At 36.5% G+C, this 20543-nt stretch overlaps 2 protein-coding genes across 2 annotated transcripts; one reads left to right on the forward strand and one right to left on the reverse strand.

The window, feature by feature from the left end:
* The first annotated feature begins 5245 nt into the window (after positions 1-5245).
* Positions 5246-9967, forward strand: LOC109240506. Its single transcript, XM_019407162.1, has 6 exons — positions 5246-5659; positions 6914-7510; positions 7595-7785; positions 8065-8271; positions 8707-8767; positions 9217-9967. The coding sequence occupies exons 1-6, from the start codon at positions 5450-5452 to the stop codon at positions 9739-9741; spliced, it is 1791 nt and encodes a 596-aa protein (XP_019262707.1). The 5' UTR covers positions 5246-5449; the 3' UTR covers positions 9742-9967.
* Positions 9968-10245: 278 nt separating this feature from the next.
* Positions 10246-17262, reverse strand: LOC109240510 (FRIGIDA-like protein 5). Its single transcript, XM_019407165.1, has 6 exons — positions 15207-17262; positions 13735-13910; positions 12889-13648; positions 12288-12788; positions 11252-11427; positions 10246-11174 (listed from the first exon to the last, which is right to left on the reverse strand). The coding sequence occupies exons 1-6, from the start codon at positions 16963-16965 to the stop codon at positions 10464-10466; spliced, it is 4083 nt and encodes a 1360-aa protein (XP_019262710.1). The 5' UTR covers positions 16966-17262; the 3' UTR covers positions 10246-10463.
* Positions 17263-20543: the final 3281 nt, after the last annotated feature.

Below are 20543 nucleotides of genomic sequence, written 5' to 3' on the forward strand. Positions count from 1 at the left end.
TATTTGGATTGGGTGTTGTTCCAATTGATTGAAAATATCAAAAGGAGTTCAAAATTTAAGTTTGAAGTGATTTGGAGTAGATTTGAGTTAAGTTTCAGAAAAGATGCAAGGAAAAAAACGAAGTCAGTTTTTGTATAATTATGTATAATCTTGTATAATAGTGTATATGAGTGTATAAACACATCTTATACACTATTATACACTTTTATACACCTTTATAGAAGCTTCTGTAGACGAACTTCTTCAACGATTTTCAGTTGCAATTCTTGTTCAAAACCAATCCAAATCTCCATTAATGACTTCAAATTTTATATACAACCTCCTTATACTATTTCTAACAAGTCTAAATAACACCTACTCCAAATTTCTCACAAATCAAAATTGGAATTTAAACCCACATATTTAAGCATGTTAAAAATCTAATTTTCACCACCCAAATGGATTTGGTTTGTTGAACTAATATTTGATTCACAATTACTGATTTGAAAATTAACTTAAAAGCTTGAGCATTTTTTTTAAAAATAAAATATTCCCTATGTTCCAATTTATGTGAACCTATTTCCTTTTTAGTCCGTTCCAAAAAGAATGAACCCTTTCTAAATTTGGTAACAATTTAGCTTAAATTTACAATTCTACTCTTAATGAGAAGCTTTTATAAACACACAAATACTCTGGGCCCCTTTTTGACTTATTTAGGACCACAAATTTCAAAAGTCTTCATTTTTTCTTAAACTTCGTGCCCAGTCAAACAGGTTCACATAAATTGGAACGGAGGGAGTAGTAATTTTGAGAATCTATTGGAGTTGGATGTTGAATCTTAGCCTATTATTTTTGGGCTAATTGATTGTAAATTGAAATATGTGCTATAAAATTGAAAAGTATGGAGCCCAGTTGTTCTTAGGCGAAATTTTCCCTTTATTTTTTGATTTTCATGGGGTGTTTGGTACTCACTTTGAGCTCAACCTAATCTAAATTCTTGCAGGAAAGTTCAAATTTGGGGTGTAAAGTACTCCCTATCGAATACCACTTTATTCCTAGGGCTCAAACCCAAGACCTCTGGTTAAGGATGGAAAGATACTTACCGTTCTACCATAATCTTTTGATAGTTGTTGCGACTTGTTGCAGTTGCCTCAAAAATTGCAATGTTGTTGCTGTCAATAAAATCAGGAGCTTAGTTAGGCTGTAGAAGTTGAGGAATACACACCAGATTGTGTTGACTCTCTTGCAGATATTTAGGATTATTTTTTCTTTTTGAAAGTTTGTTAGTTATCTTCAAGTTCTGTTCCTCCTTTTTTAGTTAGCAGTAGAGTTGTTTAACATATTTTTAGCAGTATTTTATTGACAGTCAGTTCCTGACTTTGTGTATTTGAGCAAGCTTTCATGATCAATAAAAATACTGATCTTTCAAGTCACTTTACTGCTCTTTTCTGTCAATAGCATTAACAGTGGTATCAGAGCTTTTTAAATCTTACAAATCTTTATTCGAGTTCTTACTAAAACTTTGTGGAATTAAAAAAAATCCTAAGAAAAATTGTAAATCAAGTAGGAGAAAAAAACACTTTCTTTTTTATCCTTAAATATGAGATAGAAGATGAAAAAGTGGAACAAAAAACCATCCAACACATGAACCAGAACTATTAAAATAAGAATGGTATTAAAGGGTCACTTTGCTCTTCTTAATAATTCTGGCCAATTGATCTAAATCTGTGCTTTTACTCATTAGAGGGAATTTAAAGTTGTGACTAAGGATTCCTTTCTTTTCCATAAATGGGGTATTCGCTTTGACAAATCATAGAGTTGATCGAGTGCTTCTATTTTGAAGGTGAATTTCGAGTTTAAACTTAGGCCTCATTTGTTTTTTTTTTTTTTAAGATTAAGATGTCTGAATCTGAATACACATCTGAATATTAAGGTGTGCATTAAGAGTAAGACATTTGAATCTGAATATATTAAGATGTGATTAATATCTGAATAGAAATAATTAAGACTGTTTGATTTTTAACATCTGAATGTATAAAATTTATCTTTATTTGAAAATTAATAAACATAAAATTCAAATAAAATACTAACTAATCTAATATTCTATCAATAAAATATATAGTTCTTTTATAATATGATAGTTGTTGGTGATGATGGCTAACAGGTGAATGCCGACTAGAGACAGTGGTTGGTGGTAGTTTTGGTTGATGATGGTGGTTCATGCTAGTAGCTAGTACTGATTGGTAGTGGTGGAGATAATGATTGAGGATGGTGCTGGTGGGTGGTGATAGTTAATAATGGCGGGTGGTGGTAGTAGTTGTGACTGAGGAAGGTGGTGGATGGGTGATGGTAGGTTATAATGATGGGCAGAGCCGACTGTGGTTGTTGATGGTGATGGGGTGGTCAGTTGTGGTAGTTGAGGCGGATAAGAGTTGATTGTGGGTGAGAATGATATATATATGGTGGTCGAAGTGGTGGAGATAGTGGGCGGTGATGATCGATAATGGTGACAGCTATGATTGAGGATGATGGTGGCGTGGTGGTGGTGGTGGTGGTTGAGTATGGTAGTGATGGCATGGTGGTAGTTGATAATGGTAGGCAGTGACGACAGTTAATAATGAATATGTGATAGCATCTTAATGAAATTAAGTCTCTGTTATAGATCTTAATCATACAGACCTATTCAGACCCATTAAGTGATTGTGAAGTAAAAAAAAAACAAACACACTTAATGATTAAGATCTGAATAATCAAGATTCAGACTTCAAAAACAAACGCACTTAATGTCTGAGATCTGAATGATTAAGATTCAGACCTCCATTAAGTGCAAACAAATGAGACCTTAATGGATTTGACCTTTATGGGTTCGTTGCATTTAGAATTAGTAAATTCAGATTTAAATTTATTGAAATTGTAATAAATTTTTACGGACACACATATTTATTTATTTATGCTCTTGATCGAAAATAGTTCAGGCTTATACTTAGATTTTTATTACTACATGTTGTTTCTTTCGTTTCGGTTTTCTTATCATCTTATCTTATTGTTGTCACTGTTTATTGATATCGCTTCCTTTTTCATCTTTCCTTGGCTCGAGGGTCTATCGAAAATAACTTCTCTATTTTCACAAGATAGGAATACGGTAAGATCTGTACATACATTATCCTCTTCAGACCTCACGTATAAAATTACACTGTATTTCTTATTATTGTTGTTGTTGTTATTCGGTTGAAAATAGTCAAGTCGAATGAACCCGTTATCAAACAGCTGCATGCATTGCTTATAATGTACTTTATCTCTTTCCTTTAGCTTACATGGTTCAGAGTAAAACCTTTTCTTTTTCTGAAAAAGGAAGGGTGCACATAGCTGTCTTTATTTTAAAAGAATTAAGAAGATGGAATCCAAGGTTAAGTCTCATAATCTGCTGACACAAATTACAATATTGAAGAATGAAGACAACTCTAAGTTGCCATTGCACGTGAGGGTTAATATTCTATATATTTTGTAATTGTATCTTAATTAAGCATATTATATTCATGTGGACGTGTACACACCTTCTCCTTTTTGCCTCGGAAATAGACGCCATTGCTGCATTGGGTTCATATGCCATGACAATTAAATTTTAACCTTTAATAATGTTGTTTCTTGGAGTTTAATATGCAGAGGGAATAATAATAAAGTGTCTTGCGTTCGAATTATGGAAATAGAAAATCTTTCGCTAGGGTTTGTTTTATTCTTTTACTGAAGAATATCAGTATATACGATTTTGAACACCAAATGAGTAACAAAAAAAAGAATTGCTATAGAGAATGAACAAGGATAGAGTAAATCACCAAAAGACGTGGTAAAATTATAAATTTTGGCCATAAATTTTGGCAACTTGTTTCAAAAATTTTTTTTGAAAACATTGTTTGTTGTACTATGATTAATTCTTTAAAAAAAAAATTGAAAAAAAAAATTCAAATTCCCAAAAACTGGTTTAGGACAATTTTTGGGTAAAATTATTCTTCCAACTCACAAAACATCACCTTTTTTTTTCAAATAAAATGCATCTCTAAACACAAATTTCAATCTCCAAAAATTATTTTTTAACATAATTTTAATTTTTTTTTTAAATTTTAACCAAATTTATGTCAAAACACTAGCTAAGAAAAAAGGTCGACTTGTTTTGTGTCATAGGATTAAAGAACTCTGCTAGCATTTGCGTTAACAAGGCAAAACGTATAATAACAGCATAAGTAGCCTAGGATGCTCCTAATGTTTCGATTATTGAGAAACCACCCTCACTTTCTCCTTAACAGCTAAGCATATCTTTTTCTTTAATTTTTTAAGTAGTACTATTATTTTAATTTTTGTACCATAAGAATTTGTGTGCAGCTGACTAATTAATACTTGGGGTATTATTAATTCTAATCCGCGCCAGAAATTATTTATATTCGGTAGCCGAAAAAGTATATAAAATTTGTATAACTTTTGTATGTAACATACATAATAATAAATATATATTTTTTAGCTATTATTTATAAAGTAGCTATTCCTTAATATACTTTATATCGTCTTGTACAGTAAGAAAAAATCATGAATTCAACATTAAAGAACGAGAAGGCAAAAAAAAAAAAAAAAAAAAAAAAAAAAAAAAAAAAAAAAGAAGAACAACCCAAGAATTGTATGACGGAATCCTTAAGATATTCAGAAAACTAGCATGCTTATGTTCTTAGGATTTTTAGTTTCCATGTCTTAACTATTTCTATCATTTGTGATAGAAATTTTATTTCATTCATAAAAAGGACAGTCCAATACACTAAACTCCCGCTATATGTGGAGCCTGGGGAAGGATCTGACCATATATATATTGGATCGGATGTATGCGGTCTTGTCTTGTATTTCTTGAAGAGGCTGTTTTCACGGCTTGAACTCGTGACCTCGTGATCACTAAGCCGCACCTTTTATGTTCACTTAATTACATGTAACCAAAAAGTTTCCGTCGGCGTACAGTTTTGGTATAAAATAATTAACTTTGAGTAATGAAAAATATATGAGTGCGAAAAAAAAAGTTGTAATCATAATCGTTTTTACCTATTTGTTGAAATTTGAACAATGATAAACTTGAAACATAATCATATAATAGCATGAGTGACAATAATAAATACGTGGTAAAAAAAATTGTGAAACGGTCGGATGATACCACTAACTAATAAGAGTGTCACTGGCAGTGATTGCCGCTATGTGATAAGGAGGTCATAAGTTCAAGCCGTAAAACCAACCTCTTTGCAGAAATATAAGATAAGACTAGCACAATAGATTCAGCGTGGTTCAACTCTTTTTTTTGACCCTTCCATAGCAGGAACTTAGTACACAGTGCTACTCTCATTTTCACAGATATTACCACCAAACTTGATGCAGTTCAAGCTCTTGGCTATTTCCTTTTGCTTAACTCAAAGCACACTGCAATCTTTTCTGTGATTGAAGAATGTTAAAAAATAGCCAGAGTTTGGTCAGTGCTTCTGCATGTTGTACTGTTGAGCAAGAGGTGAAAGAAGAGAGTATAAATGTCATTGATGAGATTTCTGCTGAATTGCAAAGGGAGAGGCAGAAAAATAAAGAGCTCATGGACAGAATATCAGTTCTTGAATCTCAGATACAAGAAAATCATAAAGACTTCGAGCTCTCAAATGGAAAAGTATGATTGCTCAACTTGTTACATATTAGATATATGAATGTTATGTGATTAATATGCGCGGGGTCCGGAGAAGGGCCGGACCACAAGGTTTTATTGTACGCAGTCTTACCTTGCATTTCTGCAAGAGGTTGTTTCCAATTTTCCACGGCTCGGACCCGTGACCTCCTGGTCACATGGCAGTAACTTTACCAGTTGCGCTAAATTCACATGAATGTTATGTGATTCTCAAAAATAATAACTGCAACTGGTTTTCACTTGCCTTCTAATCATCTGTTTTGCCTGGAGTATATTGGTGCCTTTTAGTCTTTGTCTCTATTCATTTATTTTGGACTTTTTACGTGTTTTAGTGTAGTGGAAGCCTAGTTTACCTTAGATTATAGTAGCCTCTCTCTATTCTGTCGTGATTGATTATGCATGCTTACTTTCAGCCGAGGGTCTATCGGAAACAGTGGCGGACCCACATGTTAAGTTGAAGGGTCATCGACACCCGGAAACTTCGAGAAAAACTCCATATATACTTACAAATGTCTTCAAAAAATAGTCAGATATTAGCATAAGCCCCCGTACCAATCATTATGAGCAGTGATAAATTTATAGTGAGTGTCACGGTGCCCCTGCGACCGCCGAATCCTAGGTCCGCCTCTAATGGGAAACCTCTTTGCCTTCACAAGGTAGGGGTAAGGCTGTGTATGCATTACCCTTGCTAGACCCCACTTGTGGGATTATACTGGGTATGTTGTTGTCGTTGTTCTTGAAGACTTAATCTTGAATGAGGTGATTTCAAGTGTAAATAAAAGTTCAACCTTGAGTTTCCCTCTGAGCATGTTCAACATTTTGACACTTTCAGAATTTCAACATTGTTACGCGAAGTTGATAAGTAGAATTTTATACTGATATATTTATCTATGTATATGTGCAACTTCAGAGATTTATTCATACAACAGAACAGTTCTATTAGTGAAGATCTTCTTTTGAACTTTTTAATACATGTAAAAGTATGCAGTGTGTGCTCAAAGAAAACAAAATACATCTTCTGTTCGAATCATCTAATAAAGAGTAAATTTCTCATTTCATATACACTCCATGCTTATGTTATCTTTCCTGAGCCGAGAGTCTATTGGAAACAGTCTCTATATCTCCACAAGGTAGGGGTAAGGTTTATGTACATACTACCCTCCTCAGACCCCACTATGCGGGATTATATTGGGCATGTTGTTGTTGTTTTTGCCGATGTTACCTTTCTCTTAATCACAGTCCAGTTGTCAAAGTATGGGGGAAATGCACTTCAGAAAGCTCAAAAGACCAAAAATGGACTCAGAAGTGAAGGATCATACTGAAATCTTTAACAAAGATGTTAATACAGATCAAGAATGCCTAGTCAATTGGATGAACATAGATGATACTCAGTTTCTAAATTTAGAAAGATCCAAAGATGGCGATACAGCTGCAGATAATGACCCCGATGATAGTGAAGACATAGACGATGAAGAATCCGATGATAGTGGCACTTATAATAACAGTATAAATAGAGAAAATTTCAAGAACTCGCAAATCAAAGAGAAACTGAAAGAGGATCTTGGTGAAGCAAGTGATCCGCCGTTCAGAAGAAAGGGAAGTTCATTTTCACATAAAAAGTCTGTAAAGGTAGCTTTTTGTCCAAAGGAAGTAAAGAAAATACTTGAATCAAAAGAGCTTTCAGTGAAAAATGCTCAATCCCATACTATAAGAAAAATCTTAGTTTTTTCATCTCTTGGTATTAGGCATGGTTGTGAGGATATGTATGAATTAGACTTCAAGCATTTTAGCATTTTACACAAGGGAGAACAATATACAGATTCAAAGAATCCGGGGGTACGCTACCTGAATTCTTGTACCTATGACTAAATGGTTCTGTTTTGGTTTGAAGTTCAACTGAACTAATATGTTCTGTGTCAGGAGCACGTGTTATACGATAACCCTGGAGTTCGGATGAAGATATTCTATCCCAACAGACAGAATCCAAACTTGTGTCCTGTTAGAATACTTGAAGAGGAGAAGGTCATGCGTCCGTCTGATGTTAGCTGCCCGTCGTGCTTATTCCTATGCATCAAATATGGAGGAAAGACGAGAAATCTTCCTCTGAATGAGTAAGCAGCACTGCTTAAATACTTGATCTTGTATGCCTTGTTACAATAGTGCATAGAGATTGTGTTTTGCGTACTGACGGTGTAAAGAACTTGTACACTATTAGGTTAGTTGATCTACGACATCAGGTAACTCTTCATATCAGGCATGATATAGCAACCGGTTAAATTGCACTGATAGTATAAACATTCTTTACACTGTCAATGTATATAATAGTTAAACTACAAAGCGAGCAGAAAATTGGTTATAGCTAACTTAAAATTGATGCATTGTAATTCCAGATACGTCAGGCAGCGAATGGGAAGAAACAAGCTAAAATCGTTTGGCCCGGCCATATGTCGGATGGCAATGCTAGTCCATATTCGCAGCGGAAGCTTCTTTTTTAAGGCCATAGGAATTACACTTCTTTTCATGGCTGGTTTTCCTAATGACCTGGTTCAAAGAGAAACCAAATATAAGAACTTGGACCTCCTACAAAAGTATAACAGGTATTCTGCATTTTGTCTTGTACATTTTCAAGTAGCTTACATGTGACCAGGATGTCACAGTTTCAAGCCGTGGTAACAGCCGCTTGCAGAAATACAGAGTAAGGCTGCGTACAATAGACTCTTGTGATCCGGGCCTTCCTCGGACATCGCACATAGCTGGAGCTTAATGTACCAGGCTGTCCTTTTTTTACAATGTGTCTGGTGGCGGAGCCAGAATTTTCACTAAGGGGTATCAAAATATAAAAAAAATTGAAACACACGGAAAATCCAAGCTGATTCAACATATAATAATATATGCATAAAACAAAAAATTTCACCTAGCAGCACAATGTAATTTTCCGCGAGGGGCTGTCAGTTGACACCCCTTGGTTAAACGTGGCTCCACCACTGAATGTGACTTGGGAAAAGAGTTTTAAATCATCTCCACATTTGCAGGACAGATGAGGATGCAGAAAGAGAGGAGTTATTTCTATCACATACTGAACCTGATACTATTGTAAGAACTGCAACTCATCGTCAATTTTCTCCGGAATTTGTGGTAACTTTGCTGCAAAATAAAACTCAGTTACATCAAATTACTGAAGGGGAGCCTTGGCGTAACTGGTAAAGTTGCTGCCATGTGACCAAGAGGTCACGGGTTCAAGCCAGGGAAACAACCTCTTGCAAAAATGCAGCGTACAATAGACCCTTGTGGTCCGGCCCTTCCCCGGACCCCGTGCATAGCGGGAGCTTAGTGCACCGGGCTGGCCTTCTTACATCAAATTACTAGTAATTATTCTTACCGTAATGTTTCTTAAGTCATGTTACTGTTACAAGATATTACTAGGCAAGATATGTATTGTTTGTTACTTTAAAGTTAATCATCACCTGTCAATTTCCTTTAGTTTTGAGTTTTAACTTTCACATTTTAGACTAACTTCTGCTTGAATTATTCAAATTTTTCAGAATATTAGTCCCAATTCTCAACAGGGGAAGAAAGTATCAACGAAAACGAAAAGCAAGAGGGAAGCAATCTCTAAGAGCAAAACTTCAGAGAAAGCGACAATTATACATTCTGAACCTTCAAGTTCTGCACCTCCTACACCATCTGGATTAATGAATATATCAATACCATCATCTCAAGCACAAGCAGATATGTCAAAACCCGTATTAGCTAATATCGCGTCCAATATTCCCTACCATAACCAATGTGCATATCCTGTTCTTCCAATTTATCCACCAAATTCTGTTGTGCCTTTAGTATATTGGCCTCAACCTAATGTGTTCCCTACCTTTCCTTACCCCTCTTCATATAGATATATTGCCCCTGGAAGCTGCATTTCGATCAATCCATATTCGTACTATGGTCATTTGTATAGTAACCCTTTGAATCCAGAAACTTTAGGGACTGAGAAGCAAAATGGAAGATCAGATGATGCTCAAAGGGAGTCCAATAGTAGTACAAGCAGCACAGATTCAAGAGAGAAGTAAACGAACTTCTAGTGTCCAAGGTCATTTTTTGTCACGACCCAAGCCCCTTCTTCGGAAGCTTGCCAGCATAGAAGCCTGACTCGCCCTCATCAGCCAGCCCTCCGTCATGGGCGTCACATTTTTCTCCTTGGTATAATGTGGTTTGGTAGCAGGAATTTGTAGTCAAAACTCAGCGAGTAGCTTATTTTCAAATTTTAAATCAGGGCTTTAGCCTTTGGGAGTGAAACAATTTGCATAATGATCATAAAGCTTTATAATTTACTGATGCTACTGTGCATGTACTAACAGTTAAGAAAATGGACCTTCCGTCTAACTCAATCTCATAAGCTAACTCATGAGGCGAGGACTATCTAAGACCACGAGACGCCCCCTTTTTCAACCAATGTGGAAGTTCTCCATAGAATATATTTTCCTCGAAATATGTCCTACCAGATAATCATTTTTCCACTCTTTGGTTTGTGAGTATTAAAGTAGGGACTTACTGTAACAAGGTGGAAGATAGGATAACTTGGCTAAACCCACTTGCATCCAGGGTTAAAAAAACGATTTTGGAGCGCGCGCGCACAAACACACACACACACAAACAAACAAAAAAAAAATCTAGTCCACTGGTTAAGATTAGTTACTGATTTTTTTGTATAGTACATGTATCTACCTACCATTTACAGAAAAGAATCAAATACAGTTCCTAGCTAACTCTTCTTCTCCCTTTTCTCTTCTCGCTACGTCCTCGCATGATCTTTGGTCTTCCCTGAGCTGGACATAGAATTCTTGAGCTTACTCAATAGCTCCTGCAGTTTTGGCATCAAATTTTGCCCAGAATGATAAAATGGGTTTATCTGAACCGGTACTTCAGTTTCAACCTCAGCATCATCATAAGCATGTGAATCACCAATTAGTTGGGAAGATGCTTGTCCAGAATCACAAATCTGGTCATCTTCAGGGCAGCTCTCTAAGCGCTGAGAAACCACTTCTTCCGAGTAGTTTGGTGTGACAGTACTAATTTGACCATCTGCAGATGCGGGTTGAGAAGATGATTGTACAGAAGATGACAGAGAAGCATTGCAAATGATGGCATCTACACCAACTTCTGTCCGCATGGGTAACTGGCAAACACGCTTAAGTTTTCGCCGTTGTTCTTCGGACTCATGTACAATAACGCCCTCTGTAGCTGAGGCAAGACGTCTTTTCGTTACAGCTTTTTGCACTTGAGAAATCGGAGCACATAGAGTTCCTTCATCTCTGTCGTAAACTTGAGATTTAGTAGTCAAGCCGGAGTGTTGCTTTGGGATCCTTAGTTCTGACATCTGCCTTTGAAGCTTCACAATACGAGCTCTAAGAAGGTCAGGTGAGTATTCTGATTGCAGGTTGTGCCACACAATGCGTTTTAATGCAGCTCTCAATGCAGATATTTCACAATTTATAGCTTTTTCCTGTGAGCAAGTTTGGTACGTTACGAGCACAGAACCAAATTTGATAGTTCAAGAAGATAAAGGAGATGAGTACTTACTTGGGCTTCACGAGAACCAAGTCCATTATCATGTATTTTCTTGGCTAGCTCTTCTGAGTATAGCACGAAGTCTTTAAGAAGGGGCACAGGTGGAAACAAGTCAACAAGTTCATATACATGGATGTATCTAATAGCCAGCAGCCATTGTTTTCTCCTTATCAGATTTTCAATAAAGCCTATAAAAGTATATTAGATACATGAAAACTCAGTTGTACAAAATGGTTTATGATATGACATATAAGATAATCTCCCCACATAATTTAAGTGTCAGGTAGAATGAAATGGACAAAAATTACAACAACAACAACAAAAATCCAGCATAATCCCACAAGTGGGGTCTGGGGATGGTAAAGCGTACGCAGACCTTACCCTACCTAAAAGGTAGAGAGGCTATTTCCGATAGACCCCCAGCTCAAGGAAAGATGAAAAGAAAACAGTAGCAACTACCAATAAAAACAACAAAATAATAAGAAAAGAAGCGAAAGGAACATCATGTAGTAACAGAAATCTAACAATAAAAGAATACAAGACTAGCAGAAATACTCTACTAGTATGGGAAAGCAACACTCTCGACTACCTACCAGCCTTCTACCTTAATTCTCGACATTCACACCTTCCTATCAAGGTTCATGTCCTCGGTAAGCTGAAGCAACATCATATCATGCATAATCACCCCTTCCCAATGCTTTTTTGTCCTACCTCTACCTCTCTTCAGATCCACTAAGGTCAACCTCTCACACCTCCTCACTGAGGCAAAATGGAAATACATTACATCCTATAAAATACTGAAAGACTTCCAAAGTCTCTTCGAGAAGGAACAAAATATGATAAACTATTTACCATAGACAACGTATCCAAAAAGGCCATAAGAATATGAACTGGTTGACCAAAATATAATAGTAATGCATAAGAGAGCTGAATAAAGTTGAAACGAAAACCAACATATAACCAGTAGCTGATATCATACTTGGTATGTATGCGCATATGCATGAGAGAGAGAGAGAGAGAGAGAGAGAGACAGAGAGAGAGAGCATACATGGGATCTTATCTGCTAATCCTAGGATTTTGAACAGATTAATTGCCCTTCTGGACTGGTAAACAATCTCCAATAGACCTAGAAGCTCATCTGAATCATAAGAGGATGACAATTCAAAAGTAGCTAAAAGTTGCAAAAAGCCTAGGACCTCAGAATAGTTCAGCTGCGATCCGGTCAATGTTTCTCTCCACTCAACAGCAAGCACAACTGCCTCTATTTTAACCTGAGGTGTTATTTCTGGAGAAACTTCTCTCAGATGTTCCAACAAATCACAGAACCTCTTCATAAGTGATGATGGGCCATATTTACACTTCCCCAAGTTGGCAGAACGACATTTCCGCAATGCATCTAAGACAACCTTTGCAGGATCTGATGCACAATGGATAAAACTTAAAGAACAAGCAGAGGTTAAATCTCGTGCCTTGCTTTTCAATTCCACATTGTCAAAAAGAGGTTCAGTTTTAGAGGGATCCATAGATTTCTCAATCTGGGGATTTTCTCCTGAGAAGGTAGAATAGAACACATGATGTCATTAATATTCCACAATAATAAATGTGCCACACAAGACTGACCACATATGAATTCTTATCAGAAGTATTACCTGCAATACCCAGTACATGAAAATTCTGATATGCATTCTCATCCTGTGCTACAGTGTGGCACAAACTCTCAAGCTCATATTTATCGAAGGAAGATGCCAAGCCATAGGCACCTACTAGAAGCAGAAAACCCAATATTGCCAGATAGTTTTCTGTTTCAGCTATCATCTTTGCTTTCCAGTCAAATGCAAGCTTGCGTGCTTCCAGTTTGGCTTTTGGTTTAATCTCTGGTGAGAGCCTCATCAACTGTTCCAGTAGAAGAATGCAACTTTTCCTGATAACACTACGATCAAATAAAATTTCTTCATTATGAGGTTCTGGAGGATAAAATCCTTCAAGTGCTTCCAATACAAGCAATCCTGAGTCACATGACATTTTGAGAGCTCTAGAGATTTCAATGCGCAACAACTCCTGCTCATTCCAATGATTGTATAAAAAACTCTGCAAATTCTTTCCGCCCATGCTCACAAGGATGGAAGCCATAGCATCGGAATGACCTAACATGCAAGTGGAGGCCTTTCTAGAGAATGAGGTAGAGCTGAGGGTCTTGGCATCAGTGGGGACAGATGGACTAGTTGATACCACCTGTTTCAGCTGAGACTCAGAAATGACAGATGATGAGGTTACATCTGCTTTCTGCCTTGTGAGAGATTCTATACACTCTTCAAGCTGTGAGGGCGGGTATTGAGATTGAAGCTCGTGATCCATAATGCATCTGATAACAGCTCTAATGGAAGCTACACTCTGTTCAATGGCTTCATTCTGTACGCAAAATATAGGATTAAGCATTTCAAAGAAAAGATCTATCCAACAGGATATTATAATAGCAGTGACATGTGGTAAAAGACCTTTTCTTTGACTGAGCACGTTTCTCCATTACAAACGCACTCGGAAATCTGCATAACTTGTTTCAAGTAGTCTTTGAGAATAAGTATTGGTTGGAAATGGTCTGTGAGCTCAAAAGCATAAGCATATTCAACAGCTTCAAGATGCTTTTGCTTGGCTATGAGGTTCTGGATGAAACCTATCATGAATATGATTTAGTTGTCAAAGTTCCTTAATTACCTTTGAATAAATGGAATGACAATAATCTGCTCACATTTAATCTATCACCCGATAACATGCCATTCTACGAATATCCACAATGCAGCCATAGAATAATTAACAATTCTACCAAGACATCTCAACTGTTTGAAGATGGAAAAAAAACGCAATGTTAAGAAAACTCAACACCTCCGGAGGAATTGGCCACTTAAAGTTAAAGCCATTTCTCTTTCACAGTTGCAACACAATCTACTAGTTCCTCGTCATTTTGGATCAAGCTTTAGTGACCCCAGATCAATGCTAATAGTAAAAGGAACCTAGCCACACCCCCACTATGGTAGTACACACACCAAATTTCCCTCCCTTTTCGTGTTTCAGAGCAATGAAAGCTGTACCAAAATAGTAAACATCCACAAAGGAACACAATGCGTTCCTTGGTTACCCCATGATCTCATACTCAGATACCTACCAAGGGATTGTTTGATCAAATTGAAAATTAAGGTCAGCCATCTTTTCTTCAGACTAGTAACCAAAAGTATTTTCATTAATCAAAGGCTAAGCAGTAAGTCAGCGCAGGACAATGCAAAATCATCCGTTTACAATCACAATAAGTTCTGTAATGAGCTAAAAAATCTTTCATATTTTGTTCAGCATATACATCCCATACATTACATCGACGAGCTAACAAAGTAAGACATTTAAACTTCTACATATGCACAGATGTATTCCTTCCCTCAAAGCAACTCTATTTCCTCACTCTTTATACAATCTAGCATATACAAGCTGGTATATTCTCCAAATTTTCCTCAGATCTTTCCTGATACCGCGACCATTCTTGCATCACTTTGGAATCACCCATTTGACGTAAAATTAGCATAAAAACAGTTCTAACAAAAGTTTTGCACAGGGGAATGTTGGATCAGGTAACAGAAGTCTTGCCACAAGGCTAAAAATTACAGAGAAATTACATTATGGAAAACAAAAAGGTCTTTTAATTTACTATAGGATGTAATTATATATAAGACTGTATAATTAATATCCTAGCAATTACACAGCCAAGTAATTACATGTCATTGTTCCAAAACACCCTTAAGTTTCTGGCATACCACTTATCTACATCAAAATCAAATTGATCATCAATATCCATTTGGATGAGAAGCAATCAATAGTACGGAAATTATCTTACCAAATAGTGGTAGACTAGATTCGGGCAAGAGAAGATGTAGAATGAATGCAAGAAAAAGAATAACAAGACGAAGGCAACATCGATACTTACAAGGAATCTTCTCTGTGAAACCAAGAAGACGACCCAACTCCATTGACTTGTTATGCTCAGCAACAACAGTCAGCATGCTCATAAGCTCATCCGCATCAAAGGAAGAGACCAGACCATAAGAAGCCAACAGATACAAGAAGCCCAAGATCTCGAGTTGATCCCCAGTCATTGCCCTCATTTTAGCCTTCCACTCTCTCGCAAGTTTCCTTGCTCTTCTGCGCACAATAGGTTGAATCTTCGGTGATACTCTAATTAACTGCTCTAATAGAAGAATGCAGGTCTGCTTGACAACACTGCCCTCAAACTCTGTATCTCCGCTCATCAAGTGGGGAGGATAGAACCCTTCCATTGCATCAAGCACCAACTGTGCAGGGTTGCGAGACAATTGAAGGGACCTGAAAACATCATCAGACAACGAATCTAGCTTGTTTGCGTGCTCATTTAAGAATATCTGTAAAGTCTTCCCGTCCATTGTCACAACAAGTTTTATATCAGCAGAACTACAAGAGATAGCACCAACTCTTTCCACTTCTACATTGTATAAATAAATAGACTCAGTCTTCTCAGGGACATTACCAATAGTTTTCAGTTGCTTCATTTTCTCCTCAAGCACTTTAAACCGATCTTCCATGTGCTTTTCTCTTTGTTCAAGCTCTCTTAATTTCACCTCAACCTGTTTCTCTTTAAGTGCTATATCTTTCAGTTTTTTCTTGAAGAATCCTTGTTCCGTTTGGAATTTTTCCTTTTCTAATTGAAATTCACCATGAACCAAATCCAGTTTCTTCTCCCTAGAATCAAGATCTTCTGATCGCTGCTTATATGCCTCTTGAATAGAACTGAGCTCTCCCTCCCTTACTTGGAGTATTTCCTCAAAAAAATTCAAGTCCTGCTCGCAGAGTTCAAGTTTCTTCTTAATTGTATCCAGACCCTTGTCCTTGTCCTCCAGTTCCTTCTTCACTGAGGTCAAGTGGTCTTCCTTGATAGCAAGTTTCGTCTTTACAGAATCCAAAGTAGTTTCCTTCTCTCTTAGTTCCTTCTGAACGGAATCTAGGTAATGTTCCTTTACTCTAAGTTCCTTCTTTGCGGTGTCCAAGCTCCTTACTTTTGTTTCAAGTTCCTTCTCCATCGACTGTAAATTATTTTCCTTAACTTGAAATTCTTCCATTCGTTTAGCGAATTTTCTCTCTTTCAACTGAAGGACATCTGATTCTTTGCGAATCGAACTCTGAATCTTATTCAACTTCTCCAAGAGCTCCTCAAACTCCTTGGCCTTCATACTAATCTCCGTAAAACTAGACTTGCAAAAATTCTCCAACTGCTTATGCTCAAATCCTATTTCCTCCAAAAGGCGTTCCTCAATCTTCTCTTGCTCGATCAGCTTCCCTTCTCTCAATTTCACAGCTTCATCGAATCCCTTTTTGGCAAAAATGAAGTCTTGCCACTTGCATTCCAAATCCCTGATTTCTCTTTCTTGGAATGCACAAAACTCCTCTTCTTTCGTCTCAACTTCTTTCCGTCTCTGCTCTAAAGATTCCCTGATCAAGTCAAGTTCCTTAGAGCTCTCAGCCACCGATTCTTGTACTGAAGTCAAGTACTTCTCCCTGACCTCAAGTTCATTGAAGCATTCTTGCAAACACTTGGTGGTCAAATCAGACTCCTCCTCAAAAGTCTTCCATTCCAGCATAAACATTAACATTAATTTCCTTAAACGCTTCTTCATTACCTCATTCTGTTGCATAACGTGAGATATCTTCTCCATAAATAAGCCTCTTTTTATTTGCTCACACAATATTCATAAGCTAAGAGCAAGGAAAATGAAACAAACCAGACTTCTTAAATACTCGGACTCAAAAGTACTAGGTTAACGTGAACTTGAGCACATAAAATAAAAAAGGAAAATACAATATAAGAAAAAGTCAAGAGTGAATACCCCGTTTCTGAGAAGCAGCCTCAATCTCGATTGAGAGAATCCTAATATACTCTAAATAACCGAATTACTGTCTATTTTGAGATTAAGAAACACTGGTGGTTCAATTGCAGGGTTTTCCAGTTTTCTTCAAAATTCTGGAGGTTAAAATAATTCTTCACTTTCCTACTTTTTAAATGGGGGAAAATGACAAAAGTGGCCTCTTATTTGAGGGTAGGTTCAAAGTAGTCCTTAAGTATGATCTAAGTAGTTTTTGCCCTTTAGGTTTGCCAACTTTTAACACTTTTGGTCTCTATTAATTGTATTAAAAGTTAAACGAACTTTAGATTTGATTGAAACTGTATAAAAAGGGAGATTTAGATGGAATTCACATTTAGATGTACAATTTTTTGTAGATTCTGCTATTTTTGGTATATTAGATTTTACGAGAACCGTAAAAAATGAATTTGGCGGAAACTCACATTTAGATATATAATATTCTGTAGTTTTTGCTATTTTTGATATATTTTTATAGTCTGATGCAGCTTTTTAAGGTGTAATTCTACCATTTTGGTGTAATTTTTTGTGTTAGTGCATTTTTTTTAATTGTGTTTTTTAGGATTAATATGCACTAAGCTGCCAGTTTTTGTCCATTTTTTAGGATTTGATAGAACTTTCCTAGTGTAGGTTACATTTTTTTTTGTCAAAGTTCCCGTCAATCTAATAGATAGTAATTTTTTACGGAGAACAAAAGCATGCATGAGACAGATGTGTGCATTGGGTATAAAATGCTGAAGTGGAGCCCTGGCATTAATCATCTATCGTATGCAGATGATACTATTCTATTTACCTCACCGGATGAGGATTCATTGCAATATATAATGGGAGTACTACATGCATATGAAGATATTTCGGGCCAGAAGATAAACAAAGACAAGCGCAGTCTATTTGCATGAAAATGTGCAATTTCAAACCATTGAAAGAGTCCAAAGAGTCACTCAGCGAAAGGATTTTCCTTTCACTTATCTTGGTTGTCCAATCTTCTATGGTAGACGAAAGAAATACTATGATGGACTGGTAGATAAGGTTTCTAACAGGTTGAAGGGTTGGCAAGGCAAAATGCTATCGTTTGGAGGAAGGGCCATATTGATTTACAAACCATGCCTATTCACTTATTGTCGGTACTATATCCTTTAGATTGTGTTATTCATCAATTGCATACTATTTTTGCCAAGTTTTCTTGGCAGAACTCTCAAGAGCATTCGTGCAGGCATTGGCCGTCATGGAAAACGTTGTGCTTACCTACAACAGAAGGAGGTATGGGGTTCCGGTCTCTATTTGATATCTCTAATGCTTTATTTGCTAAATTATGGTGGAATTTTAGAACTAAAGATTCTTTATGGAGAACGTTTATGGCAAACAAATATTGCAATTATGTTCACATAAGTTCACACATTACACAAATAAGTTCACACCCTAGTACATGTATGTAGCTACTAATCTAGTTCATGAACTAATATGAACTAGTGTAGACAAATGTGAACTAATGTGGACTAGTGTAGACAAGTTTGAACATATCTGAACAAGTCTAGACAAATGTGGACATATGTGAACTAATGTGGACAAATGGGGACAAGACAATACATTAATTTTAACACTCCCCCTTAATGTTTTGTTCTTGGACTCCCAAAAGCTCACGAATTTGATGAACTTCTCCTTGGGTAGCGCCTTGGTAAAAATGTCCGCAACTTGATCCTCGGACTTGCAAAACTTTGGCTCGATCACTCCTTCTTCAACTTTTTCTCTGATGAAGTGATACTTCACTGCTATGTGCCTTGTTTTGCTGCTGTAAATTGGATTCTTTGCCATTGCTATGTTTGACTTGTTGTCACAAAACAACTTTGTCGCATTGTCTTGCTTTTCTCCAACATCTTCTAAAATTCTTCTAAGCCAGACTGCTTGAGAAGTTGCAATTCCTGCTGAAATATATTCAGCTTCTGCTGATGATTGTGCTACTATTTCTTGCTTCTTTGATTGCCAAGAAAATACTCCGATCCAAGTGAAAACACAAAACCAGATGTGCTTTTCATGTCATCTTTTGAACCTGCCCAATCACTGTCACAAAATCCAATTAAAGTTAATTCTTCACCCTTGAAATATTTGATGCCATAAGCGAAGGTTCCTTTGATGTAACGAAGAACTCGTTTGGCTGCTCCAAGGTGAATATGACAGGGACTTTGCATAAACCTTGACAACAAACTAGTAGCGAACATTATATCGGGCCTCGTAGTCGTTAGATACATCAAACTACCAATGATACTTCTGTAAAGAGTGTTGTCCACTTTTCTTCCACCATCATTTTTTATCAGCTTCTCATTTGAAGCGAGAGGTGTTGGTACTGCTTTGCACCCAAACATATTAAACTTTCTAAGCATTGCTTCAGCATAGCTTTGCTGAGAAACAAATACTCCATCATCCTCTTGAGTAACTTCAAGACCAAGAAAATGATGCAATAGACCCAAATCACTCATTTCATATCTTTTCATCATGTCTTTTTTGAACTCAATAACTGTTGATACCCAAATTTTTCCTGTTTTTTTTAATATGCAAAATACCTTCAAAATAGCATGTATATACATATATAAGTATGTCCCAATGTTTTATTATTTTTCCTATTTTTTAAATTAATTTATTGCCTTATTTTATCAAGAAAAACCCAGTAATTATTCCCAAAATTATCATTTTGGTAATTCATTTATTGGATTCTCATAGTTACACTAAAATATAGCTAACATAATTTTTGCGCATTTTTTACAAGTTTATTTAGTATTTCAAAAGCTAATTGCATATAATTGCAATATTAGCCTCTTTTAAGGTTTAATTGTGTTTATAATTATAAAATTGACTCCAGTATTTTTAATTTGATAATTACGTATTATTAATCATTTCAGTACCTTTAATTTATTTTCAGAAATTATTCTACTATTTTTATAAAATAAACAAGGGAAAATAGCTATTTAAATATTAGCCCATTTTCATTTCAATTTTTAGCCTGATTTGGCACCCCAATTAGACCCAATCCTCAAACCCAATTATTCAGCCCAAATCCTAATCTACCCGACCCACGACCGTTTTAAAATAACCCGCCCGGATCCCCATTCCATCCAGGCCGTTGATCAAAATGATCAACGACCACCATTTAACCTTTCCTTTTTAATTCCCCATTACCCCCCAAACCCTAATCACTTCTCACCGGTAGCCGCCCTTGAATCCCCCTTTCTCCCAAATTCTCTCTCAAACCTAGCCGCCGCCTTCTAACACCACCCTAAAATCGCTTGAATCAATGGCTTCCAAAGCCATTAAAGGCCTGTATCTGCCTCCTGTGACTCCTACATGCTTGATTATTATGGTTTCAAGACCAGGCTTTAAAG

This window comes from Nicotiana attenuata, unplaced genomic scaffold (genome assembly GCF_001879085.1).
Source record: "Nicotiana attenuata strain UT unplaced genomic scaffold, NIATTr2, whole genome shotgun sequence".
Taxonomy (NCBI): domain Eukaryota; kingdom Viridiplantae; phylum Streptophyta; class Magnoliopsida; order Solanales; family Solanaceae; genus Nicotiana; species Nicotiana attenuata.

Coding starts and splice junctions, on each gene's coding strand:
- LOC109240510 (XM_019407165.1), bottom strand. CDS start 16,965: ATGGAGAAGATATCTCACGTTATGCAACAGAATGAGGTAATGAAGAAG. Junction 13,649..13,734: donor CGTGCTCAGTCAAAGAAAAG/GTCTTTTACCAC, acceptor TTTTGCGTACAG/AATGAAGCCATTGAACAGAG. Junction 11,175..11,251: donor TTGGTTCTCGTGAAGCCCAA/GTAAGTACTCAT, acceptor ACTTGCTCACAG/GAAAAAGCTATAAATTGTGA.
- LOC109240506 (XM_019407162.1), top strand. CDS start 5,450: ATGTTAAAAAATAGCCAGAGTTTGGTCAGTGCTTCTGCATGTTGTACT. Junction 5,660..6,913: donor TCGAGCTCTCAAATGGAAAA/GTATGATTGCTC, acceptor TCTTAATCACAG/TCCAGTTGTCAAAGTATGGG. Junction 8,272..8,706: donor CTCCTACAAAAGTATAACAG/GTATTCTGCATT, acceptor CCACATTTGCAG/GACAGATGAGGATGCAGAAA.